Source organism: Episyrphus balteatus, chromosome 1, assembly GCF_945859705.1.
Source record: "Episyrphus balteatus chromosome 1, idEpiBalt1.1, whole genome shotgun sequence".
Lineage (NCBI taxonomy): Eukaryota > Metazoa > Arthropoda > Insecta > Diptera > Syrphidae > Episyrphus > Episyrphus balteatus.
Window position 1 is genome coordinate 8,301,882 of NC_079134.1, and position 19,190 is coordinate 8,321,071.

The 19,190-nt window shown below is 28.4% G+C and overlaps 2 protein-coding genes across 4 annotated transcripts in view; one reads left to right on the forward strand and one right to left on the reverse strand.

Annotated features, from left to right (window-relative positions):
* LOC129913343 (ethanolaminephosphotransferase 1) overlaps positions 1 to 11,723 on the forward strand; it is a 30,918-nt gene extending 19,195 nt beyond the window's left edge. For 2 of the 3 annotated variants that reach the window (XM_055991961.1, XM_055991969.1), the window contains 5 exons: positions 3,710 to 3,966; positions 8,524 to 8,681; positions 8,823 to 9,003; positions 9,963 to 10,169; positions 10,268 to 10,996. In XM_055991961.1, coding sequence (XP_055847936.1) covers positions 3,710 to 3,966; positions 8,524 to 8,681; positions 8,823 to 9,003; positions 9,963 to 10,169; positions 10,268 to 10,357 — 893 coding nt within the window. In that variant the 3' untranslated portion in view covers positions 10,358 to 10,996. Of the gene's footprint in view, positions 1 to 3,709; positions 3,967 to 8,523; positions 8,682 to 8,822; positions 9,004 to 9,962; positions 10,170 to 10,267; positions 10,997 to 11,421 lie in introns of those variants that run through there. The other variant, XM_055991978.1, reaches the window with a different exon arrangement.
* Positions 11,724 to 16,819: 5,096 nt separating this feature from the next.
* Positions 16,820 to 18,124, reverse strand: LOC129907695 (uncharacterized). Its single transcript, XM_055984019.1, has 3 exons — positions 17,812 to 18,124; positions 17,324 to 17,559; positions 16,820 to 17,272 (listed from the first exon to the last, which is right to left on the reverse strand). The coding sequence occupies exons 1-3, from the start codon at positions 18,019 to 18,021 to the stop codon at positions 16,873 to 16,875; spliced, it is 846 nt and encodes a 281-aa protein (XP_055839994.1). The 5' UTR covers positions 18,022 to 18,124; the 3' UTR covers positions 16,820 to 16,872.
* Positions 18,125 to 19,190: the final 1,066 nt, after the last annotated feature.

Below are 19,190 nucleotides of genomic sequence, written 5' to 3' on the forward strand. Positions count from 1 at the left end.
AAAGTTATGTTAAACTATGATATGTGATTTTTGGGTTGGCAACAATTGCAACAACAGTTCACCACACCAAAATAACGTCTGTAAAAAAAGGGATGGTTTGGTTATTATTTTAATATAAATAATAACAAAGTGGGTATTACAAAATACGCTATGAATAATTATATTAATTAATAGAAAAAAAAAATACGTATTTGCAATATTAGTTGGACAAATAAGAAGTTAAATTCAATTATGTCCCCCAAATTTACATAAGTATACTCATGTTTTTTTCTATTTTAACGTTTTTGCGATCTTCTCACAAAAACAAAACCATATTATGTATATCTATACCTATCCAATCAAAATTTTACAAGATTAAATAACACCCATTTTCGCTTTACTCATTTAGTTCTGACCAATGAGAAAAATGTTAATCTCTTGTTTGTATTTCCATAATTCCATGTCGTTCCTCGCAATTGTTGCCAACCCAAAAATCACATGTCATAGCTTAACATAACTTTAGAATTCGTAACTCTAGTTTTTCGTAACTTCGGTTTCGCGTAACTTTGACGCTCGTAACTCTGTCGCCCGTAACTCTGGTATTCGTAACTTCGTCGGTTTCCCATTTGATTTATTAAGATGCATTTTTAGAAAAAAAATTTTCAAAATCGTTAGAGCCATTTTTTATAAAATCTAATTTTGTATAAATAATTTTTTGGAAAAAAAGTTTAAAAGTAAAATGGGTATGCCATTTTGCAGAAATCACTAATCAACATCTAAAACCTAAATTTCAAAAAAATTCAATGTCCGGTTTTCAAAAATTTGATTTAAAAAAAAAAAAAAAAATTCAAAACTTTTTAAAAATCCAAAAATTAATGTTTTAAAAATTTTATTTTAAGCTTATATTAAAATTTTATAAATGCTTTTTTACAAAAAGCTTCGTTAAAATCAAACTAGTAGTTTCAGAGAAAATCGGATTTAAAAAAAAAAAACGGTTCTACGCACCGTTAATAATGAATTTCAAAAAGAGTTTTTTCATAAGTAGATAGACCTTGTTTTTAACACTTATAGTTTTTTTTATTTTATTATCTCACAAAATAAACAAAATAAAACGAAATAATTATGAACTTTTAATCGATTATTGATCGCAATATCACCCATAAAGTAAAATTTAAATCTTAATTCATATACCTACCTATCCGAAAAAACGCGTTCCCAGAATGACGGTTAATTGATGCACGGCACTTTAAAACTGAAACTGACTTGTATTATACATTTAATATACATATATATTCATAAAAATAGGTATCGCAAACCTAAATCTGTAAACTTCAAAAACTGCATTTTTGTATTTAAATATATAATAATGATATTAATACGACATGTCCAAATTTATGAAGAATATTGTGTGCGAGTGGTGTTTTTAAGCCATTTGAATTTCATTTTATTTAGTTATGGAAGTGTTCCGGGAATGCTTTTTTGAATATATGAATTATATACAGGGTGTCCCAAAAGTAATGGATCAAAGGAAATATGCTGATAGGCCAACTTAAGGGCTCTTAGAATTTGGTAACTTGTTCATCCCAAATCTTTACGGTTTTCGATTTAATGCAGTTTTTGTGAAATTTCAAAAATCCCGACTTTGCATCAGTATTTTGCTTCCTCCGCTCATTATTGATTTTTGTTTTTTACTATTCTTCCACTAAAACATTGCCTAATAATAGGAAATAATTAATTAATCAAAATATTTTTTATTTCATACGCCGTTTTGCTGCAAATTTATTAACAGTTTCATATTTTATAAAAAACTCATTTCTTACTTTTATTTCAGAGCAAGCATCCCGAAAAAAATTTGTGTGGTGTGATACTGATTTATTATTTTAAAAACTTGCCGTGTTATTGCAGTTTTCAAAAATGTATAAAAATTTCCAAAGTTGAAATTAGAACGAAAGATATTACAATTTAAATGCAACAAAACAGGGCTTTTCAGAGAAAAATAACAAACAAAAATAGAGACTTTTATTCAAAAAGAAATAAACAAACAACAGTCGAGAAAATGTGTTTATTTTTCTTTGTTATTTTTCTCTGAAAAGCCCTGTTTTGTTGCATTTAAATTGTAATATCTTTTGTTCTAACTTCAAGTTTGGAAACTCTTATACATTTTTGAAAAGTGCAATAACACGGCAAGTTTTTAAAATAATTAACCTGTGTCACACCATACAAATTTTTTGCAGTGTGTTGCTCTGAAAAAAAATTAAGTAATTGAGTTTTTATAAAACATGGAACTGTTAATTAATTTGCAGCAAAATGGCGTATGAAATAAAAAATATTTTGATTAAATAATTATTTATTCTTATTAGCCAATGTTTTAGTGAAAGAATTGTAAAAAACAAAAATCAATTATGACCGGAGGAAGCAAAATACTGTTGCAAAGTCGGGATTTTTGAAATTTCACAAAAACTGCATTAAATCGAAAACCGTAAAGATTTGGGATGAACAAATTACCAAATTCTGAGAGCCCTTAAGTTGGCCTATCAGCATATTTCGTTTGATCCATTACTTTTGGGACACCCTGTAGAATAAAATTATTTTGCTGGAGTCGTAAAAAAAAAATGTTGAGACAACAATCAGACATGACATCACGATGATAGAGAAAGCCAAAAAAGTAGGTCCTGGAAGTCCGTCTGTCTGTATAAGGAGCTACAGCCTAAATGGATGGACAGATTGACATCAAACTTGGTATATAGCGTTATTTGCGACTCTCCAAAAGGGTTTTAAGAATTAATTTTTTTTGACAAAAAATAACGGTACCTGTCATATACCAATTTTAGTTAAGTTAAAATCTCAAAAACGGCTCCAAGGATTTTGTTAAAAAAATTCAAATCTAATAAAACGTCATTTTGGTAAACACTTTAGAACTCTGAATAAATCCTGAATATCCAAGTAAAGTATAAATAAATATAATCTTTTATCAAAAAAAATATACAAAAAAACTATCAAAAAAAAAAAAAATACTTATGGTCTACGTATTTCTGACATTTATGGCCAATTTTTCAATAGTCAGATGAACCTCAGTTAGAGGTTATTCCTAGGAATAAAAGTTTTTTTTATATTGACATTTATTCCTCTGATAGTCTAACTGACGATTGAAAAATCAGGGCTTAGTAAAAAAAAGATTTTTTTATAAAGTTTTCTAACACCGAAAAATATTAAAGGGTAATTTTTCTCAGATCCCTAAAACTCTAGAATCTCAGATCAGTAGGAGTTTGTAGACAGCCCGAAATTTGAGCATGAAATTTGTATCATAAGAAAGTAGAGTCTTTTATTCTTCGTATCTCGAAACTTTCCAGCCAACATGATTTCAACTCATATACCTTCATTTTTAGTTACTTTGAATTTTAGTCTTTAAACTTCAATTTCGTCGGTTTCCTCCTTTTTGAAGTCGGTTAAAGAAAGGCAATTTCAGAAAAAGTTGATTGGAAACAGAAAAACTATTAAGCCAGAACTTCTTATTTTTTAAGTCACTTGCATCAGAATATTATACAAAAATAGCGTTGAAAATATGTTATCCAACTAACCCTATTTTCCCCTATCCACACACACACATAAATATCAATAAATTATGTTTTAAAACAAAATAAAATATTTTATTACGTTTACCTTTTTGCCGGTCATTATTATACTGAATGATGATCATCCACTCTACTCTCTCTCTCTATTTTATATACAGATGGCATTGACGGTAAACAAGCACGACGCACCGGAACAAGTGGACCACTTGGTGAACTTTTTGACCACGGATTGGACTCATACTCTTCGGTCCTGATACCAATCTATATGTTTACGCTATTTGGTACCAATCTTTTGCCACCAAAACGGATGTTCTTTTGTATCTGGAATATATTTCTGAATTTCTATCTGTCACATGTGGAGAAATATAGTACAGGTGTGATGTTTCTCCCTTGGGGCTATGATTTTACCATGTGGGTAAGTATATCTCTACGCACATTCTCATTAATCTGACATCGAACAGAGATAGAGTAAATATACGAGCGTATACTTTCAATTGAATTTCGCACGAGTGAATATATTTAAATTTTTAATGCACGCACGCTGATGATCAATTCATCATAATATATTGACATCAAGAGATTGATAGGTCGCGCCTGCAACAAGCAACCTATATTTGATGGGTAATTAATTTTTTGTAGCCGCAGTCTTATTAAATTCTTTAAAACTCAATTTTCTCAAAATTAAACTCCGCTTAACTTCGGACATTTTAAAAAACATAATTATCCCATTAAATACGAGTGTTGTGGTAATTCAGCCAATATTCGACTTTGAGAGTATTGAGTAAAAAGGCTCAAATTAAATTTACACTTCAAATGTGAAATTAAATAAACAAATATACATTTTTTTCCCAATAAATGTCAATGCAAAAAAAAAGTTTATTTGAAAAAAATCATTCAAATCCAAATACACTACGGCGTATACGTACTATTTTTTTTTTTTTTTTTTTTTTTTGTATTATTTATCGTTGTGGTTAAGTAATTTTCGTAATTTGTGCATTATATGGATTATGTATAAGTGCTGGCTTACACGGAGCGTGCCACACGCTTTTATGATCACTTTTTATAGCTAAACATTTAAATTTTGATTAAAATGTGTGTAAAATGTGGGGGGCGTGGGGGAGGGTGTGTGAATTAAGGCATATCCATTAACGATTTTATTTACCATTTAACTCTGAATTTTTAATAGAATAATTGTAGATTAAATAAGTGCGTTGATAAAATGTTTTAATGGAGATGATGTTTTTTTATTAGTTTTTTTTTTATGTTATGTTCAATTCATTAGAGAGTGCTCTATTAGTTTTTTTTGTTTGTTTTATTTTTAATTAAATACAAAATAAATGTATATTTAAGAATAATGAGTAAAGTAGATTAAAATTATTATTATTATTAAACAAAGCAATTGCTAGAATTTTTTTGTTTGTTTTCGTCATTTTAAATAATTATAATAAAATTAAATTATGGCTTTTTGTGGCATTTGAATTTAACCCCCAGAGGTGGCTAAAAAGCTGATGATTAATCTTAAATGAGTATTCATTAACATTTAGCACATATCAAAGCTGGATTATGAAAATAATGTTAAATCCATTAGAAAATATTATTTAAATTTGTTCTTTTTCATTCAGCATTTGAAATAAATTGCATTTTAGATCAAAATTTTGATTAAATTTTGACCTAATAATAAAACTATGAAAACTATATCTGACTATGCCGGAATGAGGGTTATTAAGGAAAAAGAAAAAGTTAATTAATTATTAACTGTTGCTAATGAACCTATATTTAGTTTAATTTTTTTTTTTTTAAGTGGAGCTCTAAAAATTCTTAATATCATTATAATCCACTAAAATAATTTTGTGTTTAGTTATCTTTCAGCAAGTGAAATATTTTGTTATTATACCAAACAAACTTCTTAAATAAATAAAAAAAGCTAATGTTAGAGCTTAGAAGCATAATGAAAATCAGTCGAATCTACGCTTGACCATCATTGTAAATAGCAAGAATGAATACTGGTGGCTTATCTGAAGAAGCACTGAAAAAGACCTGAGCTAACACTAGCAATAAAAGGCTCTGAATGACAGTTTATAAACTTGGCCTTATACAATATTTCTACTAATTAATAAAACCATTTTTAAATTTTTACAATGCGCAAAAAGTATTAAAATAATTTATTAAAAAGAATCATTTCTTATGAAAAAAGTGAAAAAATCATTTCCATCACTCAAAAATTCATTTTTTGATATAACAACCTATAATAAATTTTATACCACCTGAAAGCTTATTGCTTCAGCTCAAAATATATATATCAATCATGTCTATTAGGCATTTCCAAAAAGAGCTAGAATTTTTTGAACTCGATCAATTTTCATCAAAAAAAGAAAAAAAATTTAAGTTCTCACGCTATTGAATCAATTTTTTTTAGACAACCTATACAAAATTTTATATCATGTAAAAGCTTGTAATTTCACCTTTCATAATGACGTTTTAATCTTATTTCTGCGATGCCTAGAAAAAAAGTTAGAATTTTTTAAAAACTGAGATTACGGTACTTCCCACACTGGTGGCTGTTCATGATAAACAGATCTCCACAGGTGTTTTGAGGTATTTCGCAAGTTTTTTTTAATTAAACATTGTGTAGCTTGTAGTGAATGTTATGTGTGATATACCAAATGAAAGGTAACATCATCAGGATGCTCAATAAAATTAAATCAAATTTGTATTTGCCTTAGATCAAAAGATAGAACCTGTTGAATAATAAAACTTTATTTTACCGTTATCTCAAAATTGTGACTACAAAATTAATTCAAATTTTGCACAGATATAGTCCTGTCTATTATCTATTTATAATATAAATTTCATTTATTTATCTGTTGAAGAAGAAAAAAATATAACAATAAAAAACTGCTAAAAAAAGGTCAAAAAACTTGGGACAAAAAACTACCGTTATTCGAAATATTTTGAAATACCAATTTTTTGCCTATGTATGCGCACAGTCATAGACTACATGTTCTATAAGCTTGAGATTTTTTAAATGCTACAAAAAATTTAAAAACATAAAAACTCACCCAAAAATACCCCAAAATAAATAGGTGTTTTTCAAAAATTCATATTTCGAAACGAAGAGACTTAAAAAAAAATCCGTACCAGACCCCTAACTTTTTTTTTTATTATCTTTCGAATGACGTTTTTCAAATTGTCAAAACAAAATTTCCCCTACCTATAATCACTTTTTTGTCAAAGGTCTACCTCATGTTTTAGTTTTAGAAAACCATTAATAGCTTGGTTTTGAAATTTTTTAGAATTTTTTCAATACCATTGTCAGTCTTGCAAAAAATTTATCTATTGATTAAAAAAAAATTCAACTCTCGTTGCGTTTAGAAAATAGTTACCATGTCAAAAACAAAAATAGAAAAATCGTCGCGAAAGCGTTGAAAAGTATGTGATTAAGTCAAATGAGGGTCTTATAGTTTTTTTTTGGAAATTTGAGATTTCGACTTTTTTCGACGAGATCTTATAACTTATTCTTTACAACCGCTGCAGATTTTTTGTTTAAAAAGCAGAGATCCTTACAAAACATCAAATGTCTGAAATAGTAAGATGGATTCCATGCACTTATAGTAAAATTTGTCTAGAATGTCAAAGCTTTGTATGTTGCAGTTTATAAATTATAGTTAAATTTAATTTAATTTGAAAAGAAATGAAAACAAAAATTTAACTTATTTTTAAAGATTACTAAACATCTTTTTGAACGATTTCTATCTTCAAACGAAGTATGTTTTTGATAATTATGTAGGAACCAAGTAAAATTTGGTATATCAATTTTTAAGCAATGTACACAAACTTAAAAACAAAAAATTTTAAAAAAATGTATCAACTTGTTTTCGAAAAATTTGATTAGGTATTCAAAAAATTAATTGGAAGTTATTCAAATGGTTTTGTAACTTTCATCAATTTTTTTAATAAATTTTACACACTCAGAAAACAAGAGCACTAATATAAACAAACATTATGAATGGGGAAATAAAGCTAAAATTTAATCGTTTTAGAAAACTCAGGAACGTAAATTAGCGCTTAAAATAAATTAGTGAAACTAAAATAAAATAACCAAAAAATAGTCATATTTGTACGATTAATTGAATCGATTTATTTTCAAAACCTGATAAGTCCATTTGGAATGTTTTTTTTTTTTAACCCACAAGAAGGATGATTTTATTTATTTCTATGAATTCAAATCATAATTAATAGATACTTTGATATATTAGGATAATTTTTGCATTTAAAGTAAAGATCAAACTTGTTAAATACAGAAAAAAATTTGTCAGAATTTTTTTTGAGCAAATGGACTTATAATGTTCTGAAAATGAACGAATCAATTATAAAAGTGGACTAAGTCACTTTTTATATTGTTTCCAGAAAAACAAACTTAATTTTATTATTACAATAACTTAGTGGGATTTATTTCTTGAGAGTATTCTTCGTTTGTTGTGGTTTACAAAGAAAATTTTTGTCTAAACTTACAAATTTTTGGCTCTTCAACTACTTAGTATACACAACAAAAGCAATCGTTTGTTGTTCTTTGGACAATGTTACAAATTCAGCAATGAACCAAGTACTGAGAAACCAATAGACACGGCTTTTGTCATCTTCAACGCAAAATAAAAACGTTAAAAAGTTCATCTATTTCTGATCGATTGTAGGTATAGCTAATGTCCTGAATATGTTCAGAACATTTTATCCCAATTTTCGCCATAATGTTGGAATCAAAAGATCATAACATCATACTACTTATGAATGTTTTTGGCAACTTTTTAAAATCATCTTCTGAAAATAAACCCATCACAGCATCATAAATTTAAATAATTCTAAGAGAACCATTATTTTCTTGTATCCTAATTTGTCAAACAAACTAGACACACATTTAGGATGTTGACATACTTTTTCTATTTTAATGCAAAATTTACCATTTTTTTTTTTTTAGGGTGTAACATTAGTCCTTATCTTCACCTTCATTGTTGGATCAAGCTTTTGGCAAACAACACAAATCTTTGGCCTAACAACAGCTAACATATTTGAAATATCTCTGCCAGTAACAGCAATGATGTCAAGTCATCCAATTATAATTAAAAACATCTATCTGTAAGTAAGAATACATTTTTTTTTTCCATCACACACAAAAGAAGAAAAGAGTCTATCTAATAAGATATCTCTTTACAACACATTCTACTTTATTAATATTATTTTTTATATATTTTTATCTTTTATAAAAAAAAAAACCAGTTCATACAAAAACAAGACTGGAAAAATGCGACCCATCTGGGAAGCGGCACGTCCATTATTTGCGTTCCTCTGGCTATTCATCATAACGATGATTTGGGTGTTTAACTCAGCGAACAACATCATCAATTTGGAGCCAAGGATAATGTTTGTTCTCTTTGGAACACTCTTTTCCAACATTGCTGTAAGTACAACAAGAGTCCAATGTTATTATAATGATGATGATGAGGGAATGGGGGAGGGGATAGTGTATATCTAGGATGATGGACAAAAAGGACAACAAAACTGGACAAAGGACAATGCAGCATCATCCAGAGCCGTCTATCACTTGGATGAATTTTCTTTAAATTTCAAGAGGATCTAGGAGGGCTTCAATGTTTAAATCTTCTAAGGACGAATTTTTAATAGAAAATCCTTACAACTGTCCTTTTTGGACTAAAAATTCAACATCTTTCTTGCGAAATTCAATTATTAACCAAAACTAGAGATGGGACCTATCGAATACAAACTATAAAACTATCGATAGTTGTAAAATATTCATTCAATCGATAGTTTTATATCATTCATTCATTCATTCAGTTATTCTTTATTCGAATAGTTTTTTCATTCGATATTTTTTTATTCGATAGTTTTTTCATTCGAATAGTTTTTTTTTATTCGATAGTTTTTTCATTCGAATAGTTTTTTATAACATAGTTTTCTCATTCAAAAATTTTTCTGAAACGATAGTTTTTTCATTCAAATAGTTTTTTTTTTTATTCGATAGTTTATTTGATAGTTTTTATTCGATAGTTTTTATCCGATAATTTATTCGATAGTTTATTCGATAGTTTATTTGATAGTTTTTATTCGATAGTTTTTATCCGATAATTTATTCGATAGTTTATTCGATAGTTTATTTGATAGTTTTATTCGATAGTTTATTCGATAGTTTTATTCGATAGTTTTTATTCGAATGAATAAATGAATGAATGAATGAACTATTCGATAGTTCAACTCATTCAGTTACTAACTATTGATAGTTCAAATCTTTTGATAGTTCCCATCACTACCCAAAACAAGCTTTTTTTTCAAAAATGCACCCCATTCTTCTTACGCCACTGGAATTCATGTATGTTCTTCTCTTCTCTTTTTCACACACAGTGCCGGTTGATTGTCGCTCAGATGTCTGACACCAGATGTGACGGTTTCAACATCCTCATGTGGCCTCTGGTTGTAGTTGTCATGGTTTCCTGCTTTCCATTCTACGACAAACTCGGAGTGCAGCTGTCAGTCGATGCAGAACGATGGATTGTCCATGGCCTGACGATATTCAGTACGATTGCTCACATTCACTACGGTCAAGGAGTGGTAGGTTAATTAAATTTAAGAGTTCACTTCACAAAAAGGCTCTCTATAATCATCAACAGGATATTTAATTTTTTCCTTGTTTTTTCGTCAACTTCCAGGTTCGTGAGATGTGCCATCACTTTAGAATCAAATGTTTCAAAGTAAGAGACCAAAAAGACCCACTTTTGGGCTATAGTAAATCGGAATGATAAATAATTAACAAGTCATCGTCATCCTATACCTACCAACAAAAAAAAAAAACCTAAAAAAAATCAAACTAAAAGATCCAAAATACCCACCACCAATCGTGGCATCCATTAGGTGGTTTTTCCTCAAAAAACTAATTTGGCTGGATCAATATATTCCAATCGACCACTCTCCAAAATTCCATCCCCAGATTCGAAACGGTGATAACAAAAATCAAATTATGGTCATAAAAACATTATAACTCCACTCACTCTGAAACCATTTTATTCATGCAATTAAGTGCTATTGCTCACCATCCAGTTTACCCACAACAACCCACCGAATAAAGGGATGATGGAACGGCTAACCACAGTTACATACTTTTAGGGGCAAGAAAGGGGATAGAGGCTAATATCATTTATGTGATTATTTTAAGGGTTCCTATTCCTCTAACACACATTTACAGGGGCTAACAAGAGGGGTTAAAACAACTCATAGACAACATGCACTTTACGCAAAGCCAAAAACATCATCATCATTTTCGAGCTTGCTCCTAAGTGCAGGCAACAAATTTCGAAAGCTGCTCTCAATTCTGGTGCATGATGTCAATTCCTCCTAATGCTATGCAATTGATAAAATAAATATTTATTTGATAAGGCTTACATGGGGATATGTTTTGGGTTAAATCCCAGAGGGATATTGAATGTCCTGGTGCATTATGCATGCAGCATGCCCCCAATATTTAATTTTTAAGTAAAATTAAGTGATTTGGTTTTTGTGTGTTGTTGTTTTGTGTTTTGTATTTTATTTATTTTAGTTTTATTATTATTTTTTTTTTAAGTCAATTTAATTATATTCTCGAATTTGGTCTAAATTTGTGAAAATTAATTATTTAAATGGAGGCCAACATGAGATGCTTGTGATTTGAAAGGGGGACAAGGACGAAAGCAGGACATATTCTATTTTGCATGACTTTGGAAAGGATTATAGAGAGATAGCAAGTGCATGCTAATGAGATTCCTATACATATAATATGACATGAATTTGTGTAAATATGTTTCGATTTATTTATATTGTTTTCGTTTAGGTACCAAAAAGTACACCACCATCACCGGCAATTGAAATTGCCTAGTTTAAAAACAAAAAATAATTTAGTAGATGTGTGTAGATTGTGTGACGAGATACAGTTACGAGTTAGTTCGATGGAAAAAAGGAAAAAAAATACATTTATAACTTCTATGAATATACAATTTGTGTATAAACGATTTTTTGATAGTTTAAAATATATATTTAATGGTCAAATATTGATTTGTATTTTATATATATATTTTTTTTTAATTTTTAATTTGTAAATAAAATTATGAAAAAAAAAGAGAATTTATATTATTGATTTCAATAATAAATAATAAATTATTATTTATATACATATTTTATTCTCGAAACAAAAATTGTATAGTGTTTAAGTTTTATGATGATAAAATAATAATAAATTAGGAATGTTATTTTAATTTTTTTTTATTATTTGAATTTTATTTTGTTAATTTTTAATAATTATTTACGCTTTTTTGTTTTTATTTAAATAAATCAAAAGAAAATAAATGAATTTCATATTTGTTAATTGAATTTTCGCTGGTGTTGTTATTGTTTAAAAGCCTGAGAGTAATTGAAATAATTATGCTGATGATGATTTCTATGAATTTTCATACTTAATTGTATTTGATTTTGAAAAAAATTAATGGTAATATTATTGAGGCGAAAGTAGGTTGGTACTGTGAATGGAGTTGAATAATAAATGTTTTTATTTGTTTGAAAAACTTTTATTATTCTTGAAGGTTTTCAGAAAAAATAATTTGGACAATTGTGTTGCTTTTGGGCTTTTTTATAGTTACGGGTATAACAATTTTGCTCATAATGGTACTATTTTTCAATTATTTTCCATGGAAGTGATTGAAAAAAAAAATTTAAATGCGTCTCGGGTGTGACCCTCCAAAGCATTTTAGATTAATAAAGGAAGTTTAATATCCTTAAATCACAAATTATTGTATGTGGAAACAAGTTAATTCTTTGTCTTTGAATGCTTATCATCAGTACCCCGTTTACAATGAGACATAAAACGATTAAAAGCTATCAAGTAAAACAAATTGATTTTAACACTTTGGCGTGTGTAAAAAAAAGCGTTACGGGTGTGACATGACTTGAGATGTTCATAATAAGCAAAAACACCAATACACTCTTTTACTTTTTTATGGTAGGGGAGAGTGGGGCACTTTTGAACACGGGGCATTTTAGTTTATAAATCTTTTTTGGAAATTATTCGATATGTGAACCCGTCAACACCATATCCATAAACGTCAGTGACTTTCCTTGGTTATCTCAGATGGCTTGCAGATTTATTGGTGGAAGGTGATTTTTATAGTAGTTTTGCATTATTTCAGTTTTTTAGTTGTAAGAGTTTAAACAAAAATTGGTGCTTGATTTCAGAACGCAATACAATTTTTGTTAATGTTTAATAAATTTTAAACTAAGTCACGGTGAATTTTTGAATGAAAATATTAATGTTAAATATTTATTCAACATTTTATGTCGTTGACACAGTTGGGGCAGCTTTGAACAGCTTTGAACACATGCAAAAACCTACCAAATGTGTTTCATTTAATAAATCGTAATGTTGGGGAGAGTGGGGCTAAAAGTAACAGGGGTAAGAATTAACAGCTAAAAAAAACCATGTTCCTTTCAATATTAAGAAACTCGTAAAGGAGAAAAATGCTCAATTTTTCCATATCTACCGGCACATTTTCTTCAGTTTAAGATAAGATGACAGGGTGAGAAGTTATACTAGTGGTGTCCAAAAAAAGCATGTTTGTAACTTTTTTTTTTAATTTTATTTTTGGTCTACCTCTTAACCCGAAAAAGATAGAGTGCTAACTGTTTTTTTATTATATGCATTTGTGTTTTGGCTCAAATTGCGTGTAAATGTTATGTCTATATCAGTTTCGCTTTTTATTCAAATTGATTTTGTGTGAAAAATTTCATGCTGGGGCTAGTTGTAACATTTTTCCGGGGCAAGTTGTAACATGCAAAAACCTACCAATAGATTTCTTCACTTAGGTATTTATGATTGCATAAATTGTGACTCAGATAAAAACTCCTCTTATTATGTATTCATTCGACTTTTGTTACTTTTTACAAGTGAATTGTGATTTTTCGTTTATTTTATTTTTATTTATTTTGCATTACAACAAATGCTGTTTGTTATCAACTAATGTAAACTAATTTTTTGAATAAGTACCAGAGTTCAAACCTTTCTCGGTTTGGAGCATATTTATTCAACTTTCAGGGAAGAAAGATTTACTTTAACGTTCAACGTAACGATTTTTTTCGACTTACCCCACTTTTTTCTTACCTAAATAAGAATTTTTTACCTAATATAACCCTGGATATGAATGCTTGTAAATGAATTTGTATTTATTTTGGAATTGCAAACACATTTTGAACCAACACTTGAATTTATAAAGCTTATAAAACAATTTATGAATTCAATTAATTTTAATTTAAGACTTTAGTCAAATCTTCTCCGAAATCTTCGATTTGATCCCTTTTTTTTCAAATCTGCTATAAAATCTCATTACTGAGGTTTGTTTTTACTATTAAAATAAATAAATATAAACAAATAAAGTTATTTTTTTCTTATTTTTAGATCTTGGTACAACCTACCCCGGTATGTGTTACACTTTTCCCCGTATATGGGGTAGGTTGAAACAACAGGATTTTTTTTTTGGAAGCTTTATTTTTCAACATTACCGCAAGGTTTTGAAAAAAATTTGTGATGGATCTTGCAGCTAAAATGTGGTTCTTTTATTTAAAAAAAGTTGTAGGAGTACCATCGGTTTTAGTAAAAAGTGTTACATTTGGCCCCCCTCTCCCCTTCTTATGAAAAGAATAATGAAACTACCAATTGTGGGCAAAATTAAAGAAAAAAATGGAAATATGTACGACATTATTGAAGATTAAAAAAAAAAATTACTGAATTCGTCAAGTACTAAACTGATCTCGATGAGAACATAAAAATAAAAAAAAAAAACAGAATACAGTTTTTTTTTCAAAAATATTATAAGTGTAATTGATGCCATCTACAGCCATGGGTGGTACATTTGTATACAACATTACTTAATTAAATTTAAATAGACTTTTATAAAAACCTACAGTTGAATTTTTTAATTAAAAAAAGTAGAAACTTAAGAAATGACATACAAGATACAAGGATGACATGTAAGCATGCGCTTGTTTGGAGGTCATAATATTTAATAAGTTTCAAAATTTTTCCTGATTCTGTATTTTAAAACTCGTCAAAATTTTACCAACCTGATTAGTAAAAATTTATTGGAACTTTGTTCTTGTGTGTCGCTTAATATTAACTGTTTAATAGCATACAATTTTTTTTTATTTTTGAAAATTTTTATGTAACGATTTTCAATTTTTTTATCTTAAAATTCATTTATTTACAAGTTAAATTTATTATTATTCATTAAACGGCATATATTTCATTTGGAGGCCAAATTAATTTAAGCAGATATTTTAGTACCTTTAAACCAAATTTTATATTGTTTCTTAAATTCTTTTTTTTTTATGTCTTAATAATTTTCATATGTGATGAGTTATTTGATCAAGTGATTACTTAAATAAAGATGTTTCAATTTTCTCAAACATCTTTAACTTAATAATTTTTTTTTATTATCAAAGCAAGCATGTACGACTCAGTTGTGCACTTTTTTTTTATTTGTGTAAGCTTGTCTTACAAAAATTAGTTTGATTAATCAGCAACTGTAACATCTTTCAAAACTTTTTTTTGGTATTTTGCCATAATACAGTTTTTTTTATCACAGTATCACATACTTTTGTATTACAGTGAACAGTATTTTACAGAATTTTCGTCACAAAAAAATTTGAAATGCAGCAATTTTAGATTTACATAATTTTAAAATACAAAATTTTGGAGGACAGAATTTTGTAAGTTTACCCATTGCAGGATTATGACCCCAACCAACCAAAAGTCAATCAAAACTAAAGGTTATTACGTATGACGCCCTTTACTAATGACTTGGCACTTCTAGTAACGTTGTCCTTACATAAATAACTCTAATAGTTGTAAAAAAAATGCTATAAAGGTCAACTGATTTTATTTCAGTTAACAGACTAACATTTGTTTTCAAACAACAATTTTCTTTTAATACAAAAAAATGTTACTCATACACCACAGTGACCGCGTAAGTTTAAATTTCAAAAATGTATAGCTGCAAAGTATCGAACTGCTGGCTGTAACAAATGAAAAAAAAAACATAATTTGAATAAAATCCACAAGAAATGGTAGATATTCAAACCGATAGGGATCTTGAACTAATACATTATAAGACGAAGAAAAATCAAATTCAGTTTTTTAATAGCTTAACAAATTATTTTATGGTTTAGTTTTGTAAGAAACGTGAAGTTATTAGTGTTTTTTTTTACCTTTAAATTTAATGGGTTATAATTTCGCTAAAATTTATATGTATGTATGACTAGAGTAGGTATCCATTGTTGACTCAACCGGTACGTGACGATTTTTCTTTTCTTTTTTATTTTAAGAAATACCTTCAAATTGTTTGCATACACAAAAGTATAATGCAAAACAAAAAAGTATCAACAGAAAGTTCAATTTGTTTGTACGTAACCATGGAATGTTTCTAATGATATACTTTCAGGCCGAGTCGTTTGTTTTTCGTTGTTATTAAAAGCATTTTTTAAGACAGCTTATGTTTTTTTAAATATTTTCAAGAATTTATTTATTCATCGGTCTTGAAGAAATTTAAAAGCGATAAGATGATTTAAAAGAAACATTTTTACTTGCTCTATAGGGCAAGTATTGGTTTCGTGTCGAAAAAAAAATTTGAGGTTTTAATCAAAACCAACATTACGATGATGGAGAATTTCAAAAAAGTGGGTCTCGCAATTCCGTCCGTGCGTCTGTACGTCTGTGCGTCTGTGCGTCTGTGCGTCTGTGCGTCTGTGCGGTTGTGCGTCCATCTGTACACATTTCCACAGCCTAAACGGGTGGACGGATTTTCTTCAAATTTGGTACAGATGATTTTTATAGAATTCTGAAAGTTGGTTTTTTTTTGTTTTTTTATATCTCGTTTAGAACGTATACCTCCCATACAAAAAAATACGATATTGCGAATTTCTCGAAAACGGCTCTAACGATTTTGATTAAACTTTGTATACGTAATATTTAAAGCAGTGGCAATAAAACTGCATTTTTATTTTTTCTCAAAAAAGTCAAATAACAAAAAAAAATTTTTTTTCATGCCCTAAATGTCGGCTCTTCCTCAATATCAATTTTTTTTTTTTAAATTTAGAGCCAGCTTTTAAAATCTACAAGTAGACTAACATAAAAGTGCTTTGAACTGCAAGAGCAAGTACGTGCGACCCCAGTCGTGCATTTTATTTTTTTTCTGTTTGTTTTTCAATTTTGCTAAAATTTATTTAATTTTTTCTAAATTCCTTATTCTGTTTCAGGTTTATGAAACCAAAATACTTGATCAATTTCTTGAAAACCTAAACCCCTAAACATTGCTCGCGATGCAGTATTTTCATCTACAACTGGTGCAATAGTTTCTACACCTCTTTCAGCATTCATTTTGGCCATACATCGAACCATAAGACTTCCAAAACCTTTACGTTTATGACTTTCTTCTACTTGTAATAATCCTAAGGCACCAATTGGAAGTGTCAAACACCAAGAAATTAATTTTCCATTCTCATCAAATGCACCAATACTTTGATTAAATCGAATTAATCGGCCAACAAATACTTCAGAGCCGGTAGTACGAAATGGCCATACATTATTGACAGTATCAATATGTTCTTCTTGAAGTTGAGATAGAGTTATTCCTTTTGGTGGACTGAAATTAATAGATTTGAATTTATGTTTTACTGAGTAAAACTTTACTTACGTAGTATCAAATGTCAGAGCTGTCTTCATATCAATATGATGCCAAATGGTTCTAGAAAATTTAAAAGACTCCTTTTCAATTCCCAAATCGATTAAATATGTTTCTATTGTTTGCTTAATTCGTAGAGGAACAGCACATAGACTACGAGATGGTTTCTTATCAAAACAATTAAGAGCTGTTAGAAGACGTTCTTGAGACTCTGAAAGAGTGTTCATCATGATGTGAATTTTATTATCCTGAAATAAGAGAATTTTTAAAAAAAATGTTAATTATCCCTGATCTTTAAAGCTCAACGGAAATAATACTCCATTAACCTAATTGAATTTTTTGAATAAGATCTCTTTTGTTAGTGTTTGGAGATCAACAAACACTCATCAGAGATAAACTTGTAAGCTGTCTAATACATTGTATTTATCTTAACTTTATGAGCAGAATTAATCAAATTAGGTAGAAACTGATAAGACCGATTTATTATAATTGTTTCTTACTTCTAGTACAAAAGTTCCATCACTCCAATCACCGTTTAATGAATAGAATTTTACTAAATCTTTCAATGATGGATCTTTTTTCAGCCAATTGATATAATTTTGTATCATATTATAGGAATTTGATTCTAGCTTTCGATTTTCATAGAGATCACGAAGTTTTGACCAGTCTTCTAATGGAATTTCCACAAGAGTATTATTATTTGTTTCCATATTTAATAATAATGCAGCGAAAGCAAAACAAAAACAGTATATAAATATAAATGCCACGGAACACACCGATTGTCAAGAAGTTAATTTACAGACTGAAGGTTTTTGTTTTATGTTTTGCTTGACAAAATTGAAAACATTCCAAAGTCTGACGTCTAGAAAAAGCTTTTTTTGTCAGATTAAGGGTTGCCAGGTGCTTAAATTTAAAAAGACTTAAACTTTTTAAAACTTTTATGTAGGTACATCATACATTTTACAAAACCGTTTGGTGAAATTAAATACTTTGTACTTTAAACGAACAAAACTGAACATTAGTTTAATTTAAATAGCCCCAATTGTTTGGGAGTCTTAAAAAATGTGCTTATTTCTGTATAAGCAAAATCAAATTAAGTGAAAAAAGGTTAGTCTCGAAATGAATGGTAGTAGGCTTAAAATTTTGTAAATATCATTGATTTGAAATTTTATAACTTATCTTACGATTTATAGTTATATGGAACTCATAGCTATATTCTCATTGCTAATCAAATAATAAAAAAAGTATGAAAAAATAACACCTCCTCCGGTCCAATTTTGTCAAAGCTTTTCGAGTGTTTTATATTCTTATGAAAAGCAATATTTTACAGTTACAGTGTGCACATTTTAAGTGATTTCAGATATGGCACAGTTTTTAATAATATTACACCAACGAGTACAACTAATGCAATCATTGTCTCTTAGAAAAAAAACAATTTCCATGGTTATAGTACTTCTGCTGAAATATTTTTGATCTCATTTATTAGATTGAACCTTAAAATTTAAACTTATAGAATTGATTTTGAAAAAAAGTGGAACCTCTCCAGTAGAAATAGCTCAAGATGTCACTTGTCATACTTTTACGAGAAGGAACGTAAGAAATAAATTTTTTTAATGCATATGTTTTCCATTACAAATTAAAAAAAGAATATTTGTTGCAAATAAAAATAAAATGCACGACTGGGTCGCACGAACTTTCTCTTAGAGTTAAAGTTGCTTAAATTGTTAAGACTTTTTATATAGAAATTTGGAAAAAAAAATTAAATTCGTTTTTTAAAAAAATAAAATAAAATCTGAAATCAGATTGCCCTCCAAAACAAGTATTCAGTTTTGATTGATATATGTATTAACCCAACTAACAAATTTGCTCCTATAAAGCT